The sequence below is a fragment of the Pteronotus mesoamericanus genome, unplaced genomic scaffold (assembly GCF_021234165.1).
Source record: "Pteronotus mesoamericanus isolate MK-2021 breed Mesoamerican mustached bat unplaced genomic scaffold, CSHL_Meso_final contig_20, whole genome shotgun sequence".
Taxonomy (NCBI): domain Eukaryota; kingdom Metazoa; phylum Chordata; class Mammalia; order Chiroptera; family Mormoopidae; genus Pteronotus; species Pteronotus mesoamericanus.
This window is the reverse complement of record NW_026555085.1, coordinates 22120058-22140969: the sequence shown is the minus strand read 5'-3', so window position 1 is coordinate 22140969 and position 20912 is coordinate 22120058. Positions and strand designations below refer to the sequence as shown.

Sequence of the window (20912 nt, the reverse complement as noted above, 5' to 3'; positions counted from 1 at the left end):
GCACTAGAGGGTTAAAATGTTGTTTTATGTTTTTCTGTACATATAGCCTAATTCCTTCTTGTCCTGCATTGCTGACTTAGACGTATTTTGAGGAGAGGAATAATTTATATTGAAGGATTCAGAAAGTACCATAGGCATCTGCGATTTCTCATAATGGTGGGGAGAAAAAAGAGAACATATTTGGTGACCCTTTAGGATGAAGTCAACCTCATGCTTCCAAAATTATAGTGATTCTAAAGGAAATTATAATAACAATTACCATTTAAATAAGCATTCTATTTAAAGTGTCCAGAGTTCTTTCACTATTCATTTAGTGAGTATTCTGAAGTACTAACTATTTCACATACTCACAAATGGGCATGAATATGGGTACCATTAGAAAGATTAGTAGTCCCAGTTTTCTAGGATAAAATTTAGTGCAGCACCATCTTCCCAAGATCAGAGCTTGTGTTCTGTCCCTTGCATCTTATCATAATGTTTCTCTCAGATGCAGGAAAGTCAAAGACTCCAGTAAGCAGCAGCCAGGAGAAGGTCCCTACATGGATTAGAGGACCAGAGAACGAGGGCATGGAGTGTGTAGCCTGACCATGAAGGGGACAGTCTCATGTGAAGAATTACTAAGGGTTGCAAGAAAAGATTAAAAGTAGCAGAAAGGAAACAGAGACCAATGTTCAGGATATTTAGAACACACTGTAATCTACTCGCCACGAGGTGGGGCAGGGAGGGGCAACAACTGCCTGCTCTCTTTCCTGTGGAGTCATCTGTAGCTGTAGTTGTCTCAGAGCCTGGCACATATGTGAAATGTTAAATGCTAAGAACAGAGGGAATGGTCTTCCTATTTAAAGTATTTGCAACAAAAATAGTTGACATATTTACCAATGCAAAAAAAAAAAGACAAAGAATAATTTAAGTAGCATATATCAGGGCCCTTAAAAATGGTCTGTTATATATGTGGGTCTCTTACATAAATACACACACACACACATTTAATTTTGAAAAGAAATTCTCTCTCTTTCCATGGTTTTAGTTTAAGGAAAAGTAAAACAAAATTATTCAAAGGGAAATAGTGGTAATATATTGATGATTTCTCAATATTCTACAAAAAGAAAGTAAATAGGAAGTGATTTTTAAAGAAAGAAAAAACTCAAAATAAAAGAAGATTCACTACCCAAAACTGCTCAGTCCAAAAAGAGAAAAAAAATCATAGCAAGCTTTACAGGGATAGGTACTATTTGTCAAGATTTCGACTTAAACAGTAGTTTGACTTTCCATCTCTCCAGATTTGTGTCTTAAGTAATCCTTGCAATTTCTTCTTATTACTTTTATTACCAAGAAGGAAAGATAGTGAACAGATTTATTAAAGTATGCAGCTCCCTCCCTGAGGGGTGGGAAAGACTTGAGCTTAGTCATGAAGGAGGTCCCAGGGAAACATACACATGCTCACACATAACATTGGGAAACTGCTAGAAGCACTTGTTTACACTGATTGGCAAACCATCTAAATGTTTATTTACCTTTAATATTTTTGAAGAGCTGTAACCATAAAAAAGTTTCATAATATATACTCAACTTGGAAAATAAACTGCGAGATGAAGACTTAAAAGTTTGGATGTTGTAGAGAAATCTTTAGTTCATTTATTATCACATTGGAAAAGAAAACATCTGTTCATACCAGTGCACAAAAAACCCTGTCTTTTTCTTCTTTTTTAGATCATCTAAGGATGTAAATATCAGGAAGGTTTAATAATATTTAAATATATAAACACAGAATTTCAGGGTAACAAGTCACCATCAAAAGTGCTTTGTTCAACACGCTCATTTTGCAGATGTACAATAAGGTCCAGTATCAGGAATGACTTAATCCAACATCATGCATGTTTGGAGTTCTCATACAGACTGCCTGACTTGTAAAAATTACTATTCTAGTTGACTGCCCTGTTACCTAACAGTTGGAAAAATACAAGAAGAAGAGAGAAAGTCTAGAAAGATGAGGAAGTCACAATTTTGCTAAAATATCAGAGGCAATGAAAATACAGGGTCCAGCACAAATAACGCCTCCTCTTTTTATTACAGTAAAATCTTTTATTACAAAATCATAAACATGTAATTCTGTAACATAACAATATCACACTCAAGCACACTATGTGACATTTTAGGTGAAATGCTCAAATTGCTGTCCAGTTGGGTGGCAGGGTATGTAATTGTGTGAGGCATTTACATGCCCTACCAACCACACTCAATGGCATTACTTCTGCCAGACCCTGTATATGTCCCTTATCAAACAGGGCTATCATTTTGAATAGAGGCTATATAGAAAGTGGGAAATTCTATAAATTAAGGCTTACTTACCTCCTCTGTAAATCAAATAGGGAAAAGTTCATAGTTAAAACACAAAAAGAAGGCACTTAATCAATGCTAATTGAACAAACTGTCCCTGGCAGGGACAGTATTTAGCTTCATTAGCCATAGTATTCTTGGAGCTGAAAATTCAGCCAGCAGATGATCTAGTCCAGGGGTTTCTCTATTGACATTTTGGGTAGCATAATTTTTTTTTGGTGTGGGGGGAAAGACTGTCCTGTGCATTGTAGGATGTTAGCAGCCCTTCGGGCCTCTTAACCACTAACTACCAATAGCACTCATCTTCTCAGCCATGGCAACCATAATGTCTGGGCCAAAGTCTGCCTCAGTGAGAACGACTGGTCTAGTCCAATCCCCTGACTCCATCACTGCAGTTCAGGTTCCATGAATGCACTGAGTGGAGCCCACATTGCAGAGCTCTTTATGTGAAACCAAGTTGCCCTAGTTTCCCGTTGGTTCAATCATACAACAAAAGGAGTAAGGTCCTGCCTGAAGGTATGCTCTAAAATGGGAAGGTAAAACCAGCCTGACCCTACGATACCCTGTAAAGGGTCAGTCATTTGACCAAAGCAATTCGTGACAACCTAACATTTCCTGGAAACCATTTAGGCAAAGATTGAGAAAAACACCTCTATTTTTCTGAACTTACCCAATGGAGAAAATATCATATATACTTGTTTTTATTTGAGCAGGTAAATTTGCAAAGCCTCTGAACTCTACTAAATAGAGATAACTGACAATCCAGTTCCTGGCTAATTGTTTATTTTCTTACCAAATGTAGTTTTCTATTTTCAAAGGAAAGTAAGATTTTTAAAATGTTAAGGATCTAAAGATCAATAAGACAAATTGACATTTGGATGGCAGCCATACAATAGATTAAATTTCACTTAGTATGTTGTATTTGGAGATTAGAAGACATTATTTTGAAAAACTCTAAGATCCTACAGTTCTCCTGTCCTTAAGGAATCACTCAATTTGAATTCACAAAATAACTACAGAACTTCCATTTTGTGTAGCCTTTGAAATAAAGAAAAGTATATTCTTTAGCTTGTTTTCTTTTTTTCATATAGTATTTATTTTAAATGACCTACTTCACTAGCCTGGTTTCAGTTTTCTATAAGCTAAACTTCTCAAGGTTTCTTTGTTGTTTTGTTTGTTTGTTTGATTTTAAGGAAATTCAAAAACAGCTTATTTACCAGTTTCTGTTCTCTGCCTCCTATCATGCTTTTTGGTTACTCTTTTCATTCGGATTTGTTTTCTCTGCCTAAATACCGTATTTCAAGTTATTTTTATCTTGGATCACAGAGATGTAAAGAAGGTCCTCGATTCTCTTCACAGAACTCATCCTCAATGTTATATACTTTGACGTGACCTTTACATCTGTCATTATTCAGAGTCTAATTTCTCTCACACTTTAAAATATGTAACAACCTCTGCAATGATCAGAGATTATAATGTGTTTCAAACACATCAATCTTAGTACATATATTCAAATAATACACCCAGTTTTTACTATAGCCTCCTCTGCATTCTACCTTTATTCTGCTCATGAGTCAAAGAAAGTGTTCAGTAGAACAAATGAAATGGCAAGCCCCTCACTCTAAATGCATTGCCTACGGGTACTTATTAATAACTGTCCTTCAAATCTTTGTAAAGCACTTGTGGAATTGAAACTGTGTAGTGAGTGGGTCGGGGGGAGGATTGTAGACAGTGTCCTGGGACAGGGCACTAGTTTTACCCAAATGATCTTACAGACCATAATACAAAACTATGCCAAAAGCATGTGGTTGTTACCATCTACAATTCTATTTACAAGCTGACCTTGACTCAAGGTTCAAGGGTGAATTTTTGGAACAGAGGCTCCTGTGAAGTCAAACATAAAAATGCATATACTTTTCTTGCCAACAAATAAAATTAACTTTCCAATATCTATATAACATTTACTTTAGATATTACTTAAAATTATTTCTACCTTCTCTGTATTGACATTTTAACTGCTATTATTTTTCACATGAAACCAGTATAGAGGCTTTAATTCTATGATAACAAGGCCTTATTTTAAAACTGGAGTATACTTTCCATAATAGGTTCTAATTATGGTAATGGCCATCTCTCTTAGATAAAGATGTATGGTTACATCATGGGTTAAAAAAACAGAAGAACACATAGGCATAAACCTTTCAGATTGTCATTGTTTCCCAGTAGATTGGGGTATATATAGTCAGACACTACAGAGTCACCACATACTTGTTAAGCAACCAATGCTTCAGAGCTTAACTAATTATTAGATTCAGTTGCTTAATTATTAGAATTATTAAATAATTCTATCTATTATGATAGAAGTGGCAAATAGGTTTTCAAGATTCTTAAACCGACATAAAACAAGGGAAGGGGGACAGAAAAGCAGTTTTTCTTAGCAATGTAGAAACTACAAGAGAAAATTACAGTCCTTTAGTTTTGATCTTCCAACTTTGATACATACACAAGGCCATGGCAAAGCTAAAGCATTAAAAAAGGGAGACATGAAATCCTAAGTTTCAAGAGGCAATCCTATCTAATTATATCCTAGAGGAGAAAATAAATATTGTCTCCATAGGACAATTTAAAATATACATATAACTAGAAAAATAGTTTATTGCACCACTTATTGAATATCTATTACATATAGCACTTAAGTTGTTTATGGTAAATTGTCTATTATCCATTACACCAGGAGGAAGGGAGTGGGAGAGGAAGGGAGGAAAGGAGGCAGAGGGGCAAAAGAACAACTCACAAGGATTTCATTACTTGAGTAAACAAAAACAACATGGTAAAAGTTGGAGACGTCAAACCTCTGATCTTAACCCTTCTAAAAGAAATGTTAGAGAGAGAAGATGGCAGAGGAGTGAATGGGAGTCACGCTGACCTCCTCCCAGGACCAAACTGGAATTGCAACTAAATAGTGGAGTAATCACCTGGAAAGCAGTGGAGTGATAGTGGGAGAGGAGCCTTGGAGCCGCGGACAGTGGATTCTACTCTCACTCATCCCAACGGGTGAGAAGTGCGGTGGAGGCTCGAGAGGATGGGCTGGGTGCGCACGGGCACTGGCACCAGAGGGACATTGAAACGGCCAGTTAGCTTCCCCCGAGAAGAACGGGGTCTGAATCATAACCAGGGACCCCTAAACTACAGCAGTTAAAACCAAGAAAATACGGACAAAACACAACCCCGAAAAGCTTAGGGGCGCTCTCTGCCAGAGACAGGTGGCTGGGGATGCAAAAAGACATTTAAAGGGCAAACGCAAAAGTTGCAGCGGCAGCCACCCTCCTTGATCCTCTGGGTAGAGGCGGCAGCAGGGTGGGCTGGTGCCTGGGAAAAGACTGGTGAGGAAAACTTTGTGAAGAGAACTGACACGGCAGCCAGTGGAGCCCCGGTGATGGCACGCCTCCCACTCTGCAGCTACCATCTCGCCCAGGCATAAGGGAATCAATTAACCTGCCTTTTGTGCACTCCGCACACAGCTTGTACGCATGTGAGCTGCGGGGCTGAGTACAGACTGGCTGGGAGAGCCTTAGGAGAGACTGGAGATGGAGGCGTTGGGGAAAGAACGGGAGGAGGAACCGGGGAGTCCTCCCCGTTCTGTAGTCCCCACTGTGGGCTGGAAAGGCGCGACCCCAAAGAGGCAGAAGCGGGGTGCGCATGAACCAGACTGCCTGCAATTGAAATGCAGTCCACACAGTGGGTGGATCTTTGGACAAAGGGTCACAGAACTTCCCGGACGCCCCTGAGGAGTGTCTGGAAACGGAGGCATTGGGGAAAGAACGGGAGGAGGAACCAGGAGAACCCTGACTCCCTCCCCTTTCCATAGTCTCCATTGGGGGCTGGAAAAGGTGCACCCCCAAAGAGGCAGAAGAGGGGCGCGCAGGAACCAGACTGCCTGCGATTGAACGCAGGCCGCACAGGTGGTGGATCCTTGGCTGAAGGGGTCACAGAACTGCCCAGAGACCCCTGAGGAGAGACTAGAAACGGAGGCGTTGGAGAAAGAACGGGAGGAGGAAGGGGGGGGGAGGGTCCCAACTCCTTCTTCTTGCCATAGTCTCCATTGCGTGGGAAGAGGCCACACCCCCGAAGACCCAAAAGCCGAAAAGCACACATAGACACCCCAAAAACACCCAGTGCAGGCGCGCACACTTGCACCGAGTGACGAGCGAGGGTTGGTGAGCGTGTGTGTGACCCGCGCGGGCTGGCGAACGCTTGCACCGGCCGGCAAGGCCTCCCACAGATTGGCACCCATACGGCCTGCGAGGGAGTGCACAGAGCGGCAAGGGCAGGCGTAAATTGACCCGCCCACCCGCGATTGCAGAGCGGCCCACAAAATTAGTAGAGCTGCCCAGAGTCCCTGGAGGAGAGACCAGAGACAGGATTAACTGGAGAGTCCTGGAGCTGACTTCCTCCCATTTCCGTAGTCCCCATTTGGCAAGGGCAAGCAATGCACCCAAAGAGCCAAAAGCGGGGAAAATACACAATAGAAGACCCTAAACTGACCAGTGCTGGCGCTCGCCGGCCAGGGGGGCCAGATGAGTGAACCAGGTCGCGAATAAGCCCCCTGGTCTGGGGCAAGCACATGCGAGCCCAGGCAGGTGGGATATCCTGCTGCGCCAGGAGCGCGCTCAAGGAGCTCTCGTCAGAGTGCAGAGAGATCCCAAAAAATAGCCCAGCCCTGACCAAAGGGGTCACAGAACTGCTCCAAGCAGGAGTCAGACACAGACATTAGACTCCTGGAAGGCTCAAACAAACAACCCAAGGTCCTATAGGGTCAACAACTGACATCATCAGAGGCAGGCCCAGAAAGAAAAGTAAAGGACAAAAATACTTAACAGACTCTCACAAAAATGGGAAGAAAAAGAAGTTCCCCCCAAATGAGTGGAAAAGGGGACTCCCCACAGAGAGAGCTAAATGAAATAGAGTCAAGGGAACTATCAGATACTGAATTCAAAACAATGGTTCTAAGGAAGCTCAATGAGCTCAGCCAGCTCAAAGAGAACTATGAGAAACTGCAGAGAAACTATCAGGATCTTACAGCAAATTATATCAGCCTGGAAAAGGACATAGAAACTATCAAGAAGACACAAGAGGATATGAAGAATACCATTTCTGAATTGAAGAACACAGTAGAAGGAATCCAAAGCAGGCTGGATGAAGCCGAGGATCGAATCAGTGAGCTGGAGGACGAGGTGGAAAAAAGCTCCCAGAAAGAGCAAGAAATGGAAAAAAGACTCAAAGAGAATGAAGAGGCATTTAGGGAAATTCGGGACAACCTGAAACACAATAATATCCGCATAATAGGGATACCAGAAGGAGAAGAAGAGGAGCCTCCTCGAAAAAGTAATGATGGAAAATTTCCCTAATTTGAGGAGAGAAAGGATCTCATGGATCCAGGAGGCACAGAGGACCCCACTCAAGAAGGACCCAAGGAGGTCCACTCCAAGACACATCATCATTAAAATGGCAAATGTCAAAGACAAAGAGAGAATCCTCAAGGCAGCAAGGGAGAAGGAAAAAGTAACATACAAGGGGGCCCCGATATGCCTAGGAGCTGACTTCTCAACAGAAACACTACAAGCCAGAAGGGAATGGCAACAAATATTCCAAGCCATGAGAAGCAAGGGCCTACAGCCAAGGCTGCCCTACCCAGCTAGGCTCTCCATTAAAATAGAAGGGGAAATATGGAGTTTCCCAGACAAGAGAAGACTAAAAGAATACATCTCTACCAAACCAGCACTCCAAGATATGCTAAGGGGACTGGTTTAAGCAGATGAAGGAAAAGAATGAGAGAGAGAGGAACACAGGTACAAAGAGAAAAGATGAGTAAGTTTCTATCAGTAATATCGCTCAATGTGAATGGACTAAATGCCCCAATCAAAAGACACAGGGTAGCTGAATGGATAAGAAAACATGACCCACACATATGCTGCCTACAAGAGACCCACCTCAGAGCAAGAGACCTACACAGATTGAAAGTAAAGGGATGGAAAAAAATATTCCAAGCAAATGGGCATGAGAAAAAGGCTGGCGTTGCCATACTTGTATCAGACAAAGTAGATTTCAAAACAAAGGCCATAAAGAGAGACCCAGAGGGGCACTTTATCATACTTAAAGGAAGAATCTACCAAGAAGACATCAACATTGTAAACTTATATGCTCCCAATAGAGGAGCCCCCAAGTTTATAAGGAAATTGTTGGATGACTTCAAAAAAGATATAGACAGCAACACACTGATAGTAGGGGATTTCAACACCCCACTGTCAAAAATGGACAGATCTTCCAAACAAAACATTAATAAACATATCGTGGCGCTGAATGACACACTGAATCAAAGAGACTTAACTGACATATATAGACCTTACATCTCAAAAAAGAAAAATGCACATTCTTTTCAAATGCTCATGGCAGTGTTTCAAAGATAAACCACATGATAAGACACAAAGCAAGCCTCAGCAAATTCAGGAAAATTGAAATAATACCGAACTTTTTCTCGGACCACAAGGGCTTGAAACTGGAAATCAACCTCAAAGAGAAACTTCAAAAACTTGCAAACTCATGGAGACTGAACAGTAGACTATTAAACAATGAATGGGTCAATAATGTGATAAGAGAAGAAATTAAAAAATTTCTGGAAACAAATGAAAAGGAACAGACAACAGTCCAAAACCTATGGGACACAGCAAAGGCGGTCCTGAGAGGGAAGTTCATAGCAATACAGGCTTACCTAAAAAAGATAGAAACATTTCAAATAAAAGACCTAACACTACAACTTCCAGAACTGGAGAAACAACAACAAATAAATCCCAGAGCAAGTAGAAGGAAGGAAATAGTCAAGATTAGAGCAGAACTGAATGACATAGAGACAAAAAGAACAATTCAGAGGATCAACCAATCCAGAAGCTGGTTCTTTGAAAAGATTCATAAAGTTGACAAGCCTTTAAGCAGACTCATCAAGAAAAAAAGGGAGAGGACCCAAATTAATAATATCAGAAATGAAAGAGGAGAAATAACAACTGATACCACAGAAATACAAATGATTATCAGAAACTATTATGAACAATTATATGCACAGAAATTTGAAAATCTTGATGAAATGGACAAATTTTTAGAAAAGTATAATCTTCCAACACTGAAGGAGGAAGAAACAGAAAGCTTGAACAAACTGATAACAGTTGGGGAAATTGAAGCAGTCATCAAGAAACTCCCAGCACACAAAAGCCCAGGGCTGGACAGTTTCATGGGAGAATTTTACAAAACATTTAAGGAAGAGCTAACCCCTGTCCTTCTCAGACTATTCCAAAAAATCCAAGAGGAGGGAAGACTCCCAGACTCTTTCTATGAGGCCAGCATCACCCTGATCCCAAAACCAGATAAAGACCCTACACAGAAAGAAAACTACAGGCCAATTTCGCTGATGAACATAGATGCTAAAATCCTCAACAAAATATTGGCAAACCGCATCCAGCAATACATTCAAAAGATTATCCACCACAATCAAGTGGGATTCATCCGAGGGATGCAGGGATGGTTCAATATACGCAAATCAGTAAACGTGATACATCACATAAATAAAAGAAAAGACCAAAACCACATGATCATCTCGATAGATGCAGAAAAAGCATTTGATAAGGTACAGCACCCATTTATGGTCAAAACACTCAGCAAAATGGGAATAAATGGGGCATTTCTCAACGTAATAAAGGCCATATATGAAAAACCTACAGCCAATATCATACTCAACGGGCAAAAACTGAAAGCTTTCCCACTAAGATCGGGAACACGACAAGGATGTCCGCTCTCACCGCTTCTTTTCAACATCGTATTGGAAGTCCTAGCCACAGCGGTCAGACAAGAAAAAGAAATAAAAGGCATCCAAATAGGAAAGGAGGAAGTAAAGCTATCATTGTTTGCAGATGACATGATAGTGTACATAGAAAACCCTGTAGACTCTACCAAAAAACTCCTCAACCTAATAAGTGAATTTGGCAAAACAGCAGGATACAAAGTCAACATTCAGAAATCAAAGGCATTTTTGTACACCAGCAATGCAATAGAAGAAGAAGAAATCAGAAAAAAATACCATTCGATATAGCAAGAAGAAAAATAAAGTACCTAGGCATAAACTTAACCAAAGACGTAAAGACCTGTATGCAGAAAACTATACAACATTGAAAAAAGAAATTAAGGAAGACACAAATAAATGGAAGCATATACCGTGCTCATGGATTGGAAGAATTAATATCCTCAAAATGTCCATACTACCCAAAGCAATTTATAGATTCAACGCAATCCCTATTAAGATACCAATGACGTATTTCACAGAAATAGAACAGACATTTCAAAAATTTATATGGAACAATAAACAACCCCGAATAACCTCAGCAATTTTGAGAAAGAAACACAAAGTAGGAGGGATCACAATACCGGACATCAAACTCTACTACAAAGCCACTATACTCAAAACAACCTGGTACTGGCACAAGAACAGACCCATAGACCAGTGGAACAGAATAGAAAGCCCAGAAATAAGCCCAGGTCTCTATGGGCATCTAATATTTGACAAAGGGGGCAGAAGCATAAAATGGAGCAATAACAGCCTCTTCAACAAATGGTGTTGGGAGAGCTGGACGGCTACATGCAAAAAATTGAAATTGGATCATCAGCTGACACCATACACAAAAATAAACTCAAGATGGATAAAAGACTTAAATGTAAGTCGCAACACCATCAAAGTCCTAGAGGAGAACATTGGCAGGAAACTCTCAGATATCCCATGCAGCAATTTTTTCACTGATATGTCTCCTAAAGCAAGGGACGTAAAGGAAAGAATAAACAAGTGGGACCTCATCAAAATAAGAAGCTTCTGCACAGCAAAAGAAAACATCAGCAAAATTAAAAGGGAGCCAACCATATGGGAAAATATATTTGCTAATGATACATCAGATAGAGGTTTGATCTTCAAGATATATAAAGAACTCACTCGACTCCACTCCAAGAAGACAAACGATCCAATCAAAAAATGGGCAAAGGACCTGGGCAGACGCTTTTCCAAGGAGGAGATATAGAGGGCCTAGAGGCATTTGAAAGGATGCTCAGCATCACTAGCCATCAGAGAAATGCAAATCAAAACCACCACGAGGTACCACCTCACACCAGTCAGAATGGCCATCATAAACAGATCCACAAACAACAGGTGCTGGCGAGGCTGTGGAGAGAAGGGAACCCTAGTACACTGTTGGTGGGAATGCAGACTGGTGCAGCCACTGTGGAAAGCAGTGTGGAATTTCCTCAAAAAGCTGAAAATGGAACTGCCTTTTGATCCAGTGATTCCCCTGCTGGGACTATACCCTAAGAATACCAAAACGCCAATACAAAAGAACCTATGCACTCCAATGTTCATAGCAGCACAATTTACAATAACCAAGTGCTGGAAGCAACCTAAATGCCCATCAGTAGATGATTGGATCAAAAAGTAATGGTACATATACACAATGGAATACTACGCAGCAGAAAGAAAAAAAGAACTACTAAACTTTGCGACAGCATGGATGGAACTGGAGAGCATTATGCTAAGCGAAATAAGCCAGGGGGCGAAAGACAAATACCATATGATCTAACCTATAAGCGGAACCTAACCAACAATACAAAGATGCAAGGAAAATAAGACCAGCAACACTGAAAGGAAAAGAAATCAACAGAGACAAGAGGGAAGGAGGCGGGGGGGCGGGGGGGCGGGGCGGGGGACGGGGAAAAGGAAGGGAAGGGGAAAGTCAAGGAACATATAGCAAGGACTCATGGACAAAACCAAAGGGGAAGAGCTGAGGGAGGGAAGGAGGAAGGGGGCAAGGGAAAGTGGTGGGGGGTAGGCAGAGACAAATGTATTTGAAAAAATAAATTTAAATAAAATTAAAAAAGAAAAGAAAAGAAATGTTATACTACGGGGAATTTCAGTTCTCTGTTCCGTAGAACAATTGCGTAAACCACTTGATCATCTCTAGACCTAAACAAATTAAACATTTTAATCTGAAAAATATTTCTTAATAAAAGGTCATGTCATGACAAAAGACAATGAGCCACCATGATTAACAAGCAAATGTTGAAAAAGTAGCAGTTTGTGGCAAAGCCAGAAGTCATTCAGGATTAAGGCAATACTGTCAGTTTCATTTTATGAAAAAGGCATTTGCCCTGTAATAGTAACATGTTGGTGACATACAGAAGTGGAAGCGAAGGTCACGGTAGGAATATAACTTGATGAATCATTGGACAGAAATCTGAAAGTCTCCCACATAATCATCAAAGTTCAATGTCAAGCAGAGAGAGTTTGGTAAAGAGAAGCAAGTTGTATGGCTAAGAATAATCAGGAAAGAAAAGAAATAATAAAAAAATACAACAAAGAAAGTTCCCTATATTTATCCTTTTATGTTCTCTGTGAAGTGGTGTGGAGGAAATTTGCTAAATAGTCATTTTCACACATCAACTTGTAATTTTCCCTATTGAGAAGGAAGTTCAAAGAATAATGAAATTTAAGAGGCATATGTGCTAGGAAGTGTTATTTCCCATTTTTTAAAAAAAGAAAACACTTCTAGGAAAATGACAATATTCCTTCTTTGATATTGCCTTAAACCATTTTTATACATTATTCTAGGGCTTTAAGTAGGAAATGACATACCTAATATAATGGGTTTTTAAATTAATAAGTTATAAAGAATGAGAGAATATTTTATATAACTGATGATAGCAACTGCTTTTTATATTAAATTGAGTATCTTCAGTGAAGAAATCAACCTTTATCTAATTAAATACATCAAATGACCAGAAGGCAACCAATATATTTGCAAACTCACAAGTAGTCAGACAAACTAAAAACCATTCGGGCTTATGCATCTTCATTTTCATCAGTGAATTGATTGTATTATCAATAAAACTATGTTTCAAAGCACTTTATAGTTTTAAATCCCTATGTGGAGAGAGGATATTTCATAAGGACTCAATAGAACAACAAAATGATACAGTAATGGATTTAAAGGTAATTTCAGAAAAGTGTAAATTTCATTATGGTGAGATTTTTTTGTTAAAAAAAATCAATATAATTCAAAATGAAGTTCCTGACCTATGCCATTTGATGTAAAAGTTGTTAATTACTGAGTCTCAATTACTTGATTATGGATGTGGTTTCAAACTTTCATTTTAATCCTCAGAGGCTGTCTGCAGGCAAATTTTCAGTTCATTATCGGTTCAAAGGCTGCCCCAGTGTACTTTCTTAAGTAACAGTAAATACATTTCTGTCTGGTCTCATCATCTTTAGTGTCTGACGTTTTGCAACAGAGAGTTTTGAAATCATGTTTTATGGCAGTGAAGCTGCTAGGGGAAATTTATTGACTTAACAATCTCATCCAACAACTCCTGTCATGTGGAACTGTCCCCAGTACAAGGCAGATTAGTGAGTGTGAGCTGCTTCAATTTGGCCCAACATTCTGGCTAAAGAATTTTCCATTACATGGGTGGGTTATCACCCACCCACCATTCAATTTACTCTGGGGTAGCAGACGAGGACACAATAGCGACTAGAGCTGAATTTGAGAACGCTCTCTTCTGCTGAAGTGTTCATGAAGTAGCAACACTGAGATTATAAATTGTTATAACTCAATTTACTTTCTAAGTAGATCTAAGCATCTACACTTGTGAGCTGTCTTTGGTATCTGCCTCCATTGCAGATTTTGGTCCCAATGAGATGGTAATTGGAGCTCAACATAAAGAGTCAAGTTGATAGTATATGCAGTTTCCCAGTGTGCAGTTATCCCAAGGTTCTATCATAATTTCTCCTCTCATGCAAGGTCAATGAATAAGACCAGGGAATGTTTGGAATTCACTTTTAAGTAGTATGCTGAAGTTCTTTCAATCCCAACAGTCTGCAGACGCCAATTACCTCCTATGTTCCACACAGAAATTGGGATACACACATGAACAAATTGGTTGAAAGAAAATATAAGTAAGATTATGTTTGCAGCACTTTTATTTTTTCAAAAGAGCTGAAATTTTCCACAAATTTTTGGAAACACATAGGTTTATGTTGTACATAAGCAGAGCTTTAAATTTGCTATATAGTCAGGAAAAGCAAAGAAAAAATGGCAAGTCCTATTAATAACAAAAATTTCCTACGCTTTGAAAATGAAATTTATCATTTCATAGGACATCAAGTTGTGATCAATTTGATTAACTTGATGTTCTACAAAGAATTTTGCTTAAATTAAAATGCATAAAATTGAAATTATAATAAAAAAGGAAAAATTATTATAGCATTAGATCATATCTTGAAAGATGTAAGCTACATGGATCATATGTGAAGTTTATTTTAACTATTGACATATTTGTCATATAAGAATAGATCTAAAATGTCACATTCAATCTCTAAAATGTTAGTGTTATACCAGCAATTGATATATAATGTGTTTTGTTGATAATAGAAATATGATTTTCTAACAGGAGTTTCCATTTTTGTTATGTGTGAAATTAGATAAAAACAACCCTATGTATCCATAAGAGTTCTGTATTTAATTGAAATTGAGAACTATACTGTATTCCACTAAATGCAAATAATTTCCTCTATCATTTTTAATGTTATCCATGCTTTCTAAAAATTTTAATTTATTAAAATCGTGTCAGTCTTCACAAAATATATACAAATAAACAGAAAATATTTTTACTTTATAAATAAAATATTTTCCACTTTATTAGTAAAAACTATAGCTAATCATGAGAAAGTATTTATAATGAACTTTTTCAGGTGTACATATGGACGTCACATCCAGTCAGAGTTAACCTTAGATTTTAAATAATCCAAATTTTAAAATTTGAAGGACCCTTAAAAACGCTTAAGTGCCTCATTTTATACATTAAGAAACTGAAGCCTAGAGAGAGAAAACAACCTGTTCAGTGTTATAATGCTATTATGTGGCAGATAAGATACTCCTTACATTTTCTATGTATAGATGTCATTTATATTTTCAAGATATTGTTGGTTCTCATTTTAAAACTGTAACTTAAAGAGTATATCACCTTATATTCCTTTATGAGACTATTTTATTATAGATTATCAAGTGTGGTGATCTTAAATGCCCTAGTTGTATGCAGAAAGACTTTTTGGATTGCTTACATTGTTTAGGCATATAATGTTTAAGATATAAAAAATATAACCCATGTCTATTTGTTGCATTTTAGTAAGACAAATAAATATATAGTTTTTCTTTGAAGTAATCTTTGAAGTTTTATATTGTATAATGTGTATTTTTTATATTTTTCCCAGATAACTAATAAAGCACATCAACAACCTTGCATTATACCTCTTCCAATATATATGATACACGAGAGGATGATAGCAGATCTTTTTTACACATAAACCAAATGAATAACAAAGCCTTAAATCACTCAGACCTTATCTTCTAACTAGTATTGCTCAATGTAAGGAATAACTTCATCTCTAATATGTTAATATGAATTGAAACAATAGATCTTTTGTCAACTGTACTAATAGACCAAATCTAAAATATTACATCTTTTAAAAGGAAACAGGATTTTAGAAATTAAAATACAACACCTATATGATGTATCCAACCAGTGACTTTATGATGTCTTTATAAAGAGTAATGTCTTGGTCCCCAGAATAATATTTGCAGTAGGTAGAACATTTTTAGGAGGAAAAAAATACATTGTAATGCTTTAAATATCATCCTGGAAACATATAAGAATTTATTTTTATCATGCAAAAATTGACTTTTTTTGATTATTAAGAATACTCCACTTAAATGAACATTTTCTTGTACAGACTATATTCATAGAACCATCTTATATTATATATAGCCATTTATCAAAATATCAAAGATTTTTCTCACATATTTACTCACCTGCTCAGAAAAAAAGTCATTGTTATCTTCCAGATATTTACTGAAAGGGTTGGGTTCATAGACTTCCTCCTCTTTTTTCAGTAATATTTTCGATTTTACAGGTACTGGGCGAATTACTCCAGGTTTAGTCTTCATGAACATCAAATAATTTTTTTAAATAGAGAAAGAAACATTATTAAAATAAATAAATATGTATACTTTTAAGTCATTCAAATGTTTTCACAAACTTTATAATTTTTAAATTTTAAAATGATTTTTCAAATTCAGAAAAACAGCCTAGAAATCAAATGATTTTAACTAATTTAACTTTAGTTTTCAGTTAACTGTCCCAGCAAGCAATTCATAAAGATTTACTATCATGATGTTCAAAATGCAAAAACTTCTTCATTTATCTAACCAAACATGTTTTTATAAATCCTTGCCAGTGCATTCAGTCAATAACCATTTCACTAGGCAAATATTTATAGAGAGCATCCTCGGTGCCAGGCAGTGTTATTCTGGGCATGGCAGGGTAGATGAATTTGGCACAGTCAGAAAGCCCAAAACAATTTTTCTTTTCTGGAAAGTGCCCCCCTCCTTTCATGTTTCCAAGTCCACAGAGCTAGGCATCCAAGAAACCATTTTCATATTATATATGATGAAACCAGGGGTGGCCTTCTGATCTATGTGGGTGAGCAGTGAGTAGCAAACAGATTTTCTCTCAGAAGAATGTGGAATATGTATTTAAACTGCTCTGTGGTCACTTTGAGAGATTGAAATGATTATATGTCAATTTGGAAGCCATGGGGAAACCTCAATCTGCCATAAAACAAATCAGATGAGATTAAGAATGATAAACAGAAGTGCATAAAGAGGCAGTTCAGAGAACAAAGACATTGGAGGGCTTTCCAGAATGAATTCCAAAACATTCCCAGAGCCTAGCTGCATTTCTGGTACTGAGCCTCCCTAAGAGTTTCATTTTCTTTTGCACTAGACTTCCTTTTTTTTTCAAAGTCAAGTTTATTTCTGTAATTTGCCATTAAAAGATTTTAAGCTAACAGATGAAACATTCAAGATTCATAAACTTGCACCCAATGTCAGTTTGATGGAAGAGAGAGAGAGAGGGAAATCTAGTTTGGGGCAATTTCAAAATGATGTTTTACAAAAACCAAAATCTTGTTACACTGTAAAGTGTCACAAAATAATTGATAAGTTTGCAAAAACATCCCAAAAACAAGAAGTCAATAAAAAATTGTGACACTTTTTCTGTTAAGGCATTTTGCTGTAATCATTCTTCTCAACCACATTTTCTTTCGGAAGGGAGTAAATTAGTTCTCCTCAGTCAATGTTGATGCTCACATTTAAGCCTTAAGGGACTACATCTATCTCTCTGTTCTATAAACCACCTGAAATATTTTGAGTCTTGAATAAATGTTGATGTGCAATACTTTTTTCAGTCAATATTCTCCCAGTTGTTGTGTGTGTGTGTGCGCACGCATGCACTCCAACCAGGGAGATACAGATTGAGAAAAGTCTCTCCCTTCCTCAGGTGAGAAATATCTCCCACTTAGGAAACTCTAATTTCTTTCAAGGGGGGAACTGAGCAATTAATATCTGATTATGCATGAAGTCACACAGTTGAGTATACATAAGAGAACAATATCCCTCCAGTAAACTCAACACAAGAACACAGCCCAAGCACCTGATATTTCCCCTGACATTTGAGTCATGATCCTACATTGTCCAGATTTCCTGTCAACTGTACTTCCTATTTGATTCCTCCTTCCTTCTGTTCCTACCCATGTGCTTTCTCCTTCTCTCCTGCTCCTTTGTGAGGAAGGAAACCAATACAACAGCACGAGTACTCAAGGTCTACCAGATTCTAAAATGGACATTGAGCTACAGGAGCTAAGCTTGGTGGAGAGTGCAGAAAGATGAAAGCAGAGAGAGGAAATATCTCTGGAGTACTTGATATACTAAGAGAATCCCTCTCCTAGAAAACATGACCACTGGACTCTATTACTAGCAGGCAGATTTTGGAGGTTATCCTAGCCCAGAGACTTTCACTCAGATTATTTTTCTTGGGATCATCATTCTCCAGGTGAGATCAGAAAAGGACCTTCTGGTTGGTTGAATATCAAGTACCTTCAGTATCAGAGTCAATTACTGATACTTTGTCTTTGTTTCTCTACCAGCCTTTGTGCTCTTTAGTTCGTGTGAATTTCCTGGATTTGATGGTTGCCTGACAACTTGATAATGATTGTCTTCCTGTTTCTCCTCCTTTACCAGCTATTTCACATGCTCTCTTCTTGCACTCAGACCACAGTCTTGGTCTGCCTGAAGGTTTACTTATTTACACATTTATTGGTTGCTTCTTATATGTGCCCTGATCAGACACTGAGCGTGCAATCTTAGCATATCAGGATGACACACTAACCAACTGAGATACCAGGGCAGGGCCACCGCTTCTCTTTAGTCCTAATTTTCTTCTGCACTTTAACTTGTTGTCACTCAGTAGTCAGTATTTCATAGATATGAAGGCCAACACTAAGCAAAAGAAGAGTGGACACAGCTTGAGTTCAACATTGTTCACACTACCCGTCTTACAGACTTGAACCATACCCTCTGCAGCCAGTTGTCTCTCACTATTTAGTCAAATTGGAAATAGAATCCTGGTGATCCAAATCTGAACCTCATGCACTTCCATAATTATGGAAATTTAACAAATAATGTACTTGGAAACCTCTACACGTTGCTCATGTCATTCAACATTCTTTGAAACCAACTCAAAGTTTTGAGGATTCATTGCAGCTAATTACATTGTCATTCACCCATAGACCCAGATGCAATATTTTAGATAGATTATCTTATTGATTCCTTATATACAATAAGCATGTGAAAGACTTAGAGAGGATAAGTCCATGCCAAAGTCATGCAGTTAATAGTTGTATGTAAAGTAATTGAGATTAAATCCAGGTTTGGCCTGACCATCAAGCCCATGATTTTTATTATACCTGTGCCTTCAGAGAGAAGGCAAGAAAGGGCATAGGTAGAAATTTAAATCATTTTTAAAGATGGTGGCATAGGTAAACATGGATCATCTCCTCACACAACCACATCAAAATTACAACTAAATTATAGAACAACCATCACCCAGAATCAACAGAAATTGAGTTTAATAGAAGTCTAACAACTACAAAATTAAATAAACCACATCCATCTAGACTGGTAGGAGGGGAAGAGACATGGAAAGGTCTGGTCCCACATCCACATGTGGTAAATAAAAATTCAAAAGGGATATATTGGGAGCAAGGCATCCCAGCCCCACACCAGACCCCAGCCCAGGGTTTCAGTGCCATGAAGATAGACACCCATAACTTCTGGCTGAAAAAAACAGTAGGGATTAAATTATTGGAAGAAACTGCTCGAGTCTCAAGCAGCTCCTCTTAAATAACTCTCATACAGACTTACTCAGACTAACTTCCTCTGAGCTCCAGCACTGGAGTAGCAGCTTGAAAGGCACCAGTGGCATGCGGAGAGGTACTGAAATGTCTAGCATCAAGGCTAGAGCTGGGGGACAGCTTTCTCCCAGACAGAAATGTGGACAAAGGTCATTTTCCCCTTTCTGAACCTACCGCCCTGCCCCCACAGAGCCACAGAGTCAGCAGTTAGGTGCCATATCTGAGCCTCCATCAACCTGGCTAATAGAGTTTGCTCTGCCCTGGAGATCCCCTGGAGACTCCATCCCACCCAACTTATAGGACCACTTCAGCTGTTAGCAGAGACTTTTCCATATGAATCGCTGGTCTTGGCTCATGCTTCACAACTTCCTAAATCATTTCAAACAAGCAACAGCCAACCTCAATGAGCCCCCAACCCCATACCCCTTGCTAAGTGGTCCTAAGCCCAGCACTAGCCACAGCTAGCCTAGATTCACAGCTTGGTTTCACCTGGGAATCTCCAAGCCCAGCACAAGTAGGAACCACCTCAGATTGTTTTATAGCCCAGGCAATGTGGCCCCAGGAAAAACACACGTGGGGGCTGACCTTGGCTTGCACAACCTGGGAAACTGCATAGCCTGCTCACTCAGTGGAAATCTACAGACCAGGTAGGAGCACCACCACCCTGTTCCTGCACAGTTGATCCTCCATGGAGGGTAGGGGCTGACAGTCAGTGGTACAGACAGTCTTTGCAGCCGACTGGCTTGGGTAAATCCTTCCCATTGACCTGCCAACAGGAGTCAAGGCTCAACTACAAGAAAAGGGTATACTCAGGCCACACAAAGGGTGCACCTCAAATACCCAGCTTGGATAATAGGGTAGGCTCTGACACTGGGCCCTACAGGATACCTACCACTATAGGCCATGCTCCTGACACAGGGAGTCAAAGCAACTCTACCTAATACATAGAAATAAACACAAGAGTGTTGCCAAATTGAAGAGACAAAGAAACATGGCCCAGATGAAAGAACAGATCAAAACTCCAGAAAAGGAACCAAGTGAAATGGAGATAAGCAATCTATTAGATGCAGAGCTCAAAACACTGGTTATAAGGATGTTCAAGGAACACAGTGAGGATCTCAGCAGCATAAAAATGATCCAGTAAGAAATGAAGGATACACTAATTGAAATAAAGAACAATTTACAGGAA

The 20912-nt window shown here is 38.8% G+C and overlaps 1 protein-coding gene across 5 annotated transcripts in view; it reads right to left on the bottom strand.

Moving 5' to 3' along the window:
* Positions 1-20912, bottom strand: part of MLIP (muscular LMNA interacting protein) — a 231554-nt gene that overhangs the window by 38708 nt on the left and 171934 nt on the right. For all 5 annotated transcript variants that reach the window (XM_054569496.1, XM_054569500.1, XM_054569498.1 and 2 more), the window contains one exon: positions 16284-16412. In XM_054569496.1, the coding sequence (XP_054425471.1) occupies positions 16284-16412 (129 nt within the window). The remainder of the gene's footprint in view (positions 1-16283; positions 16413-20912) is intronic.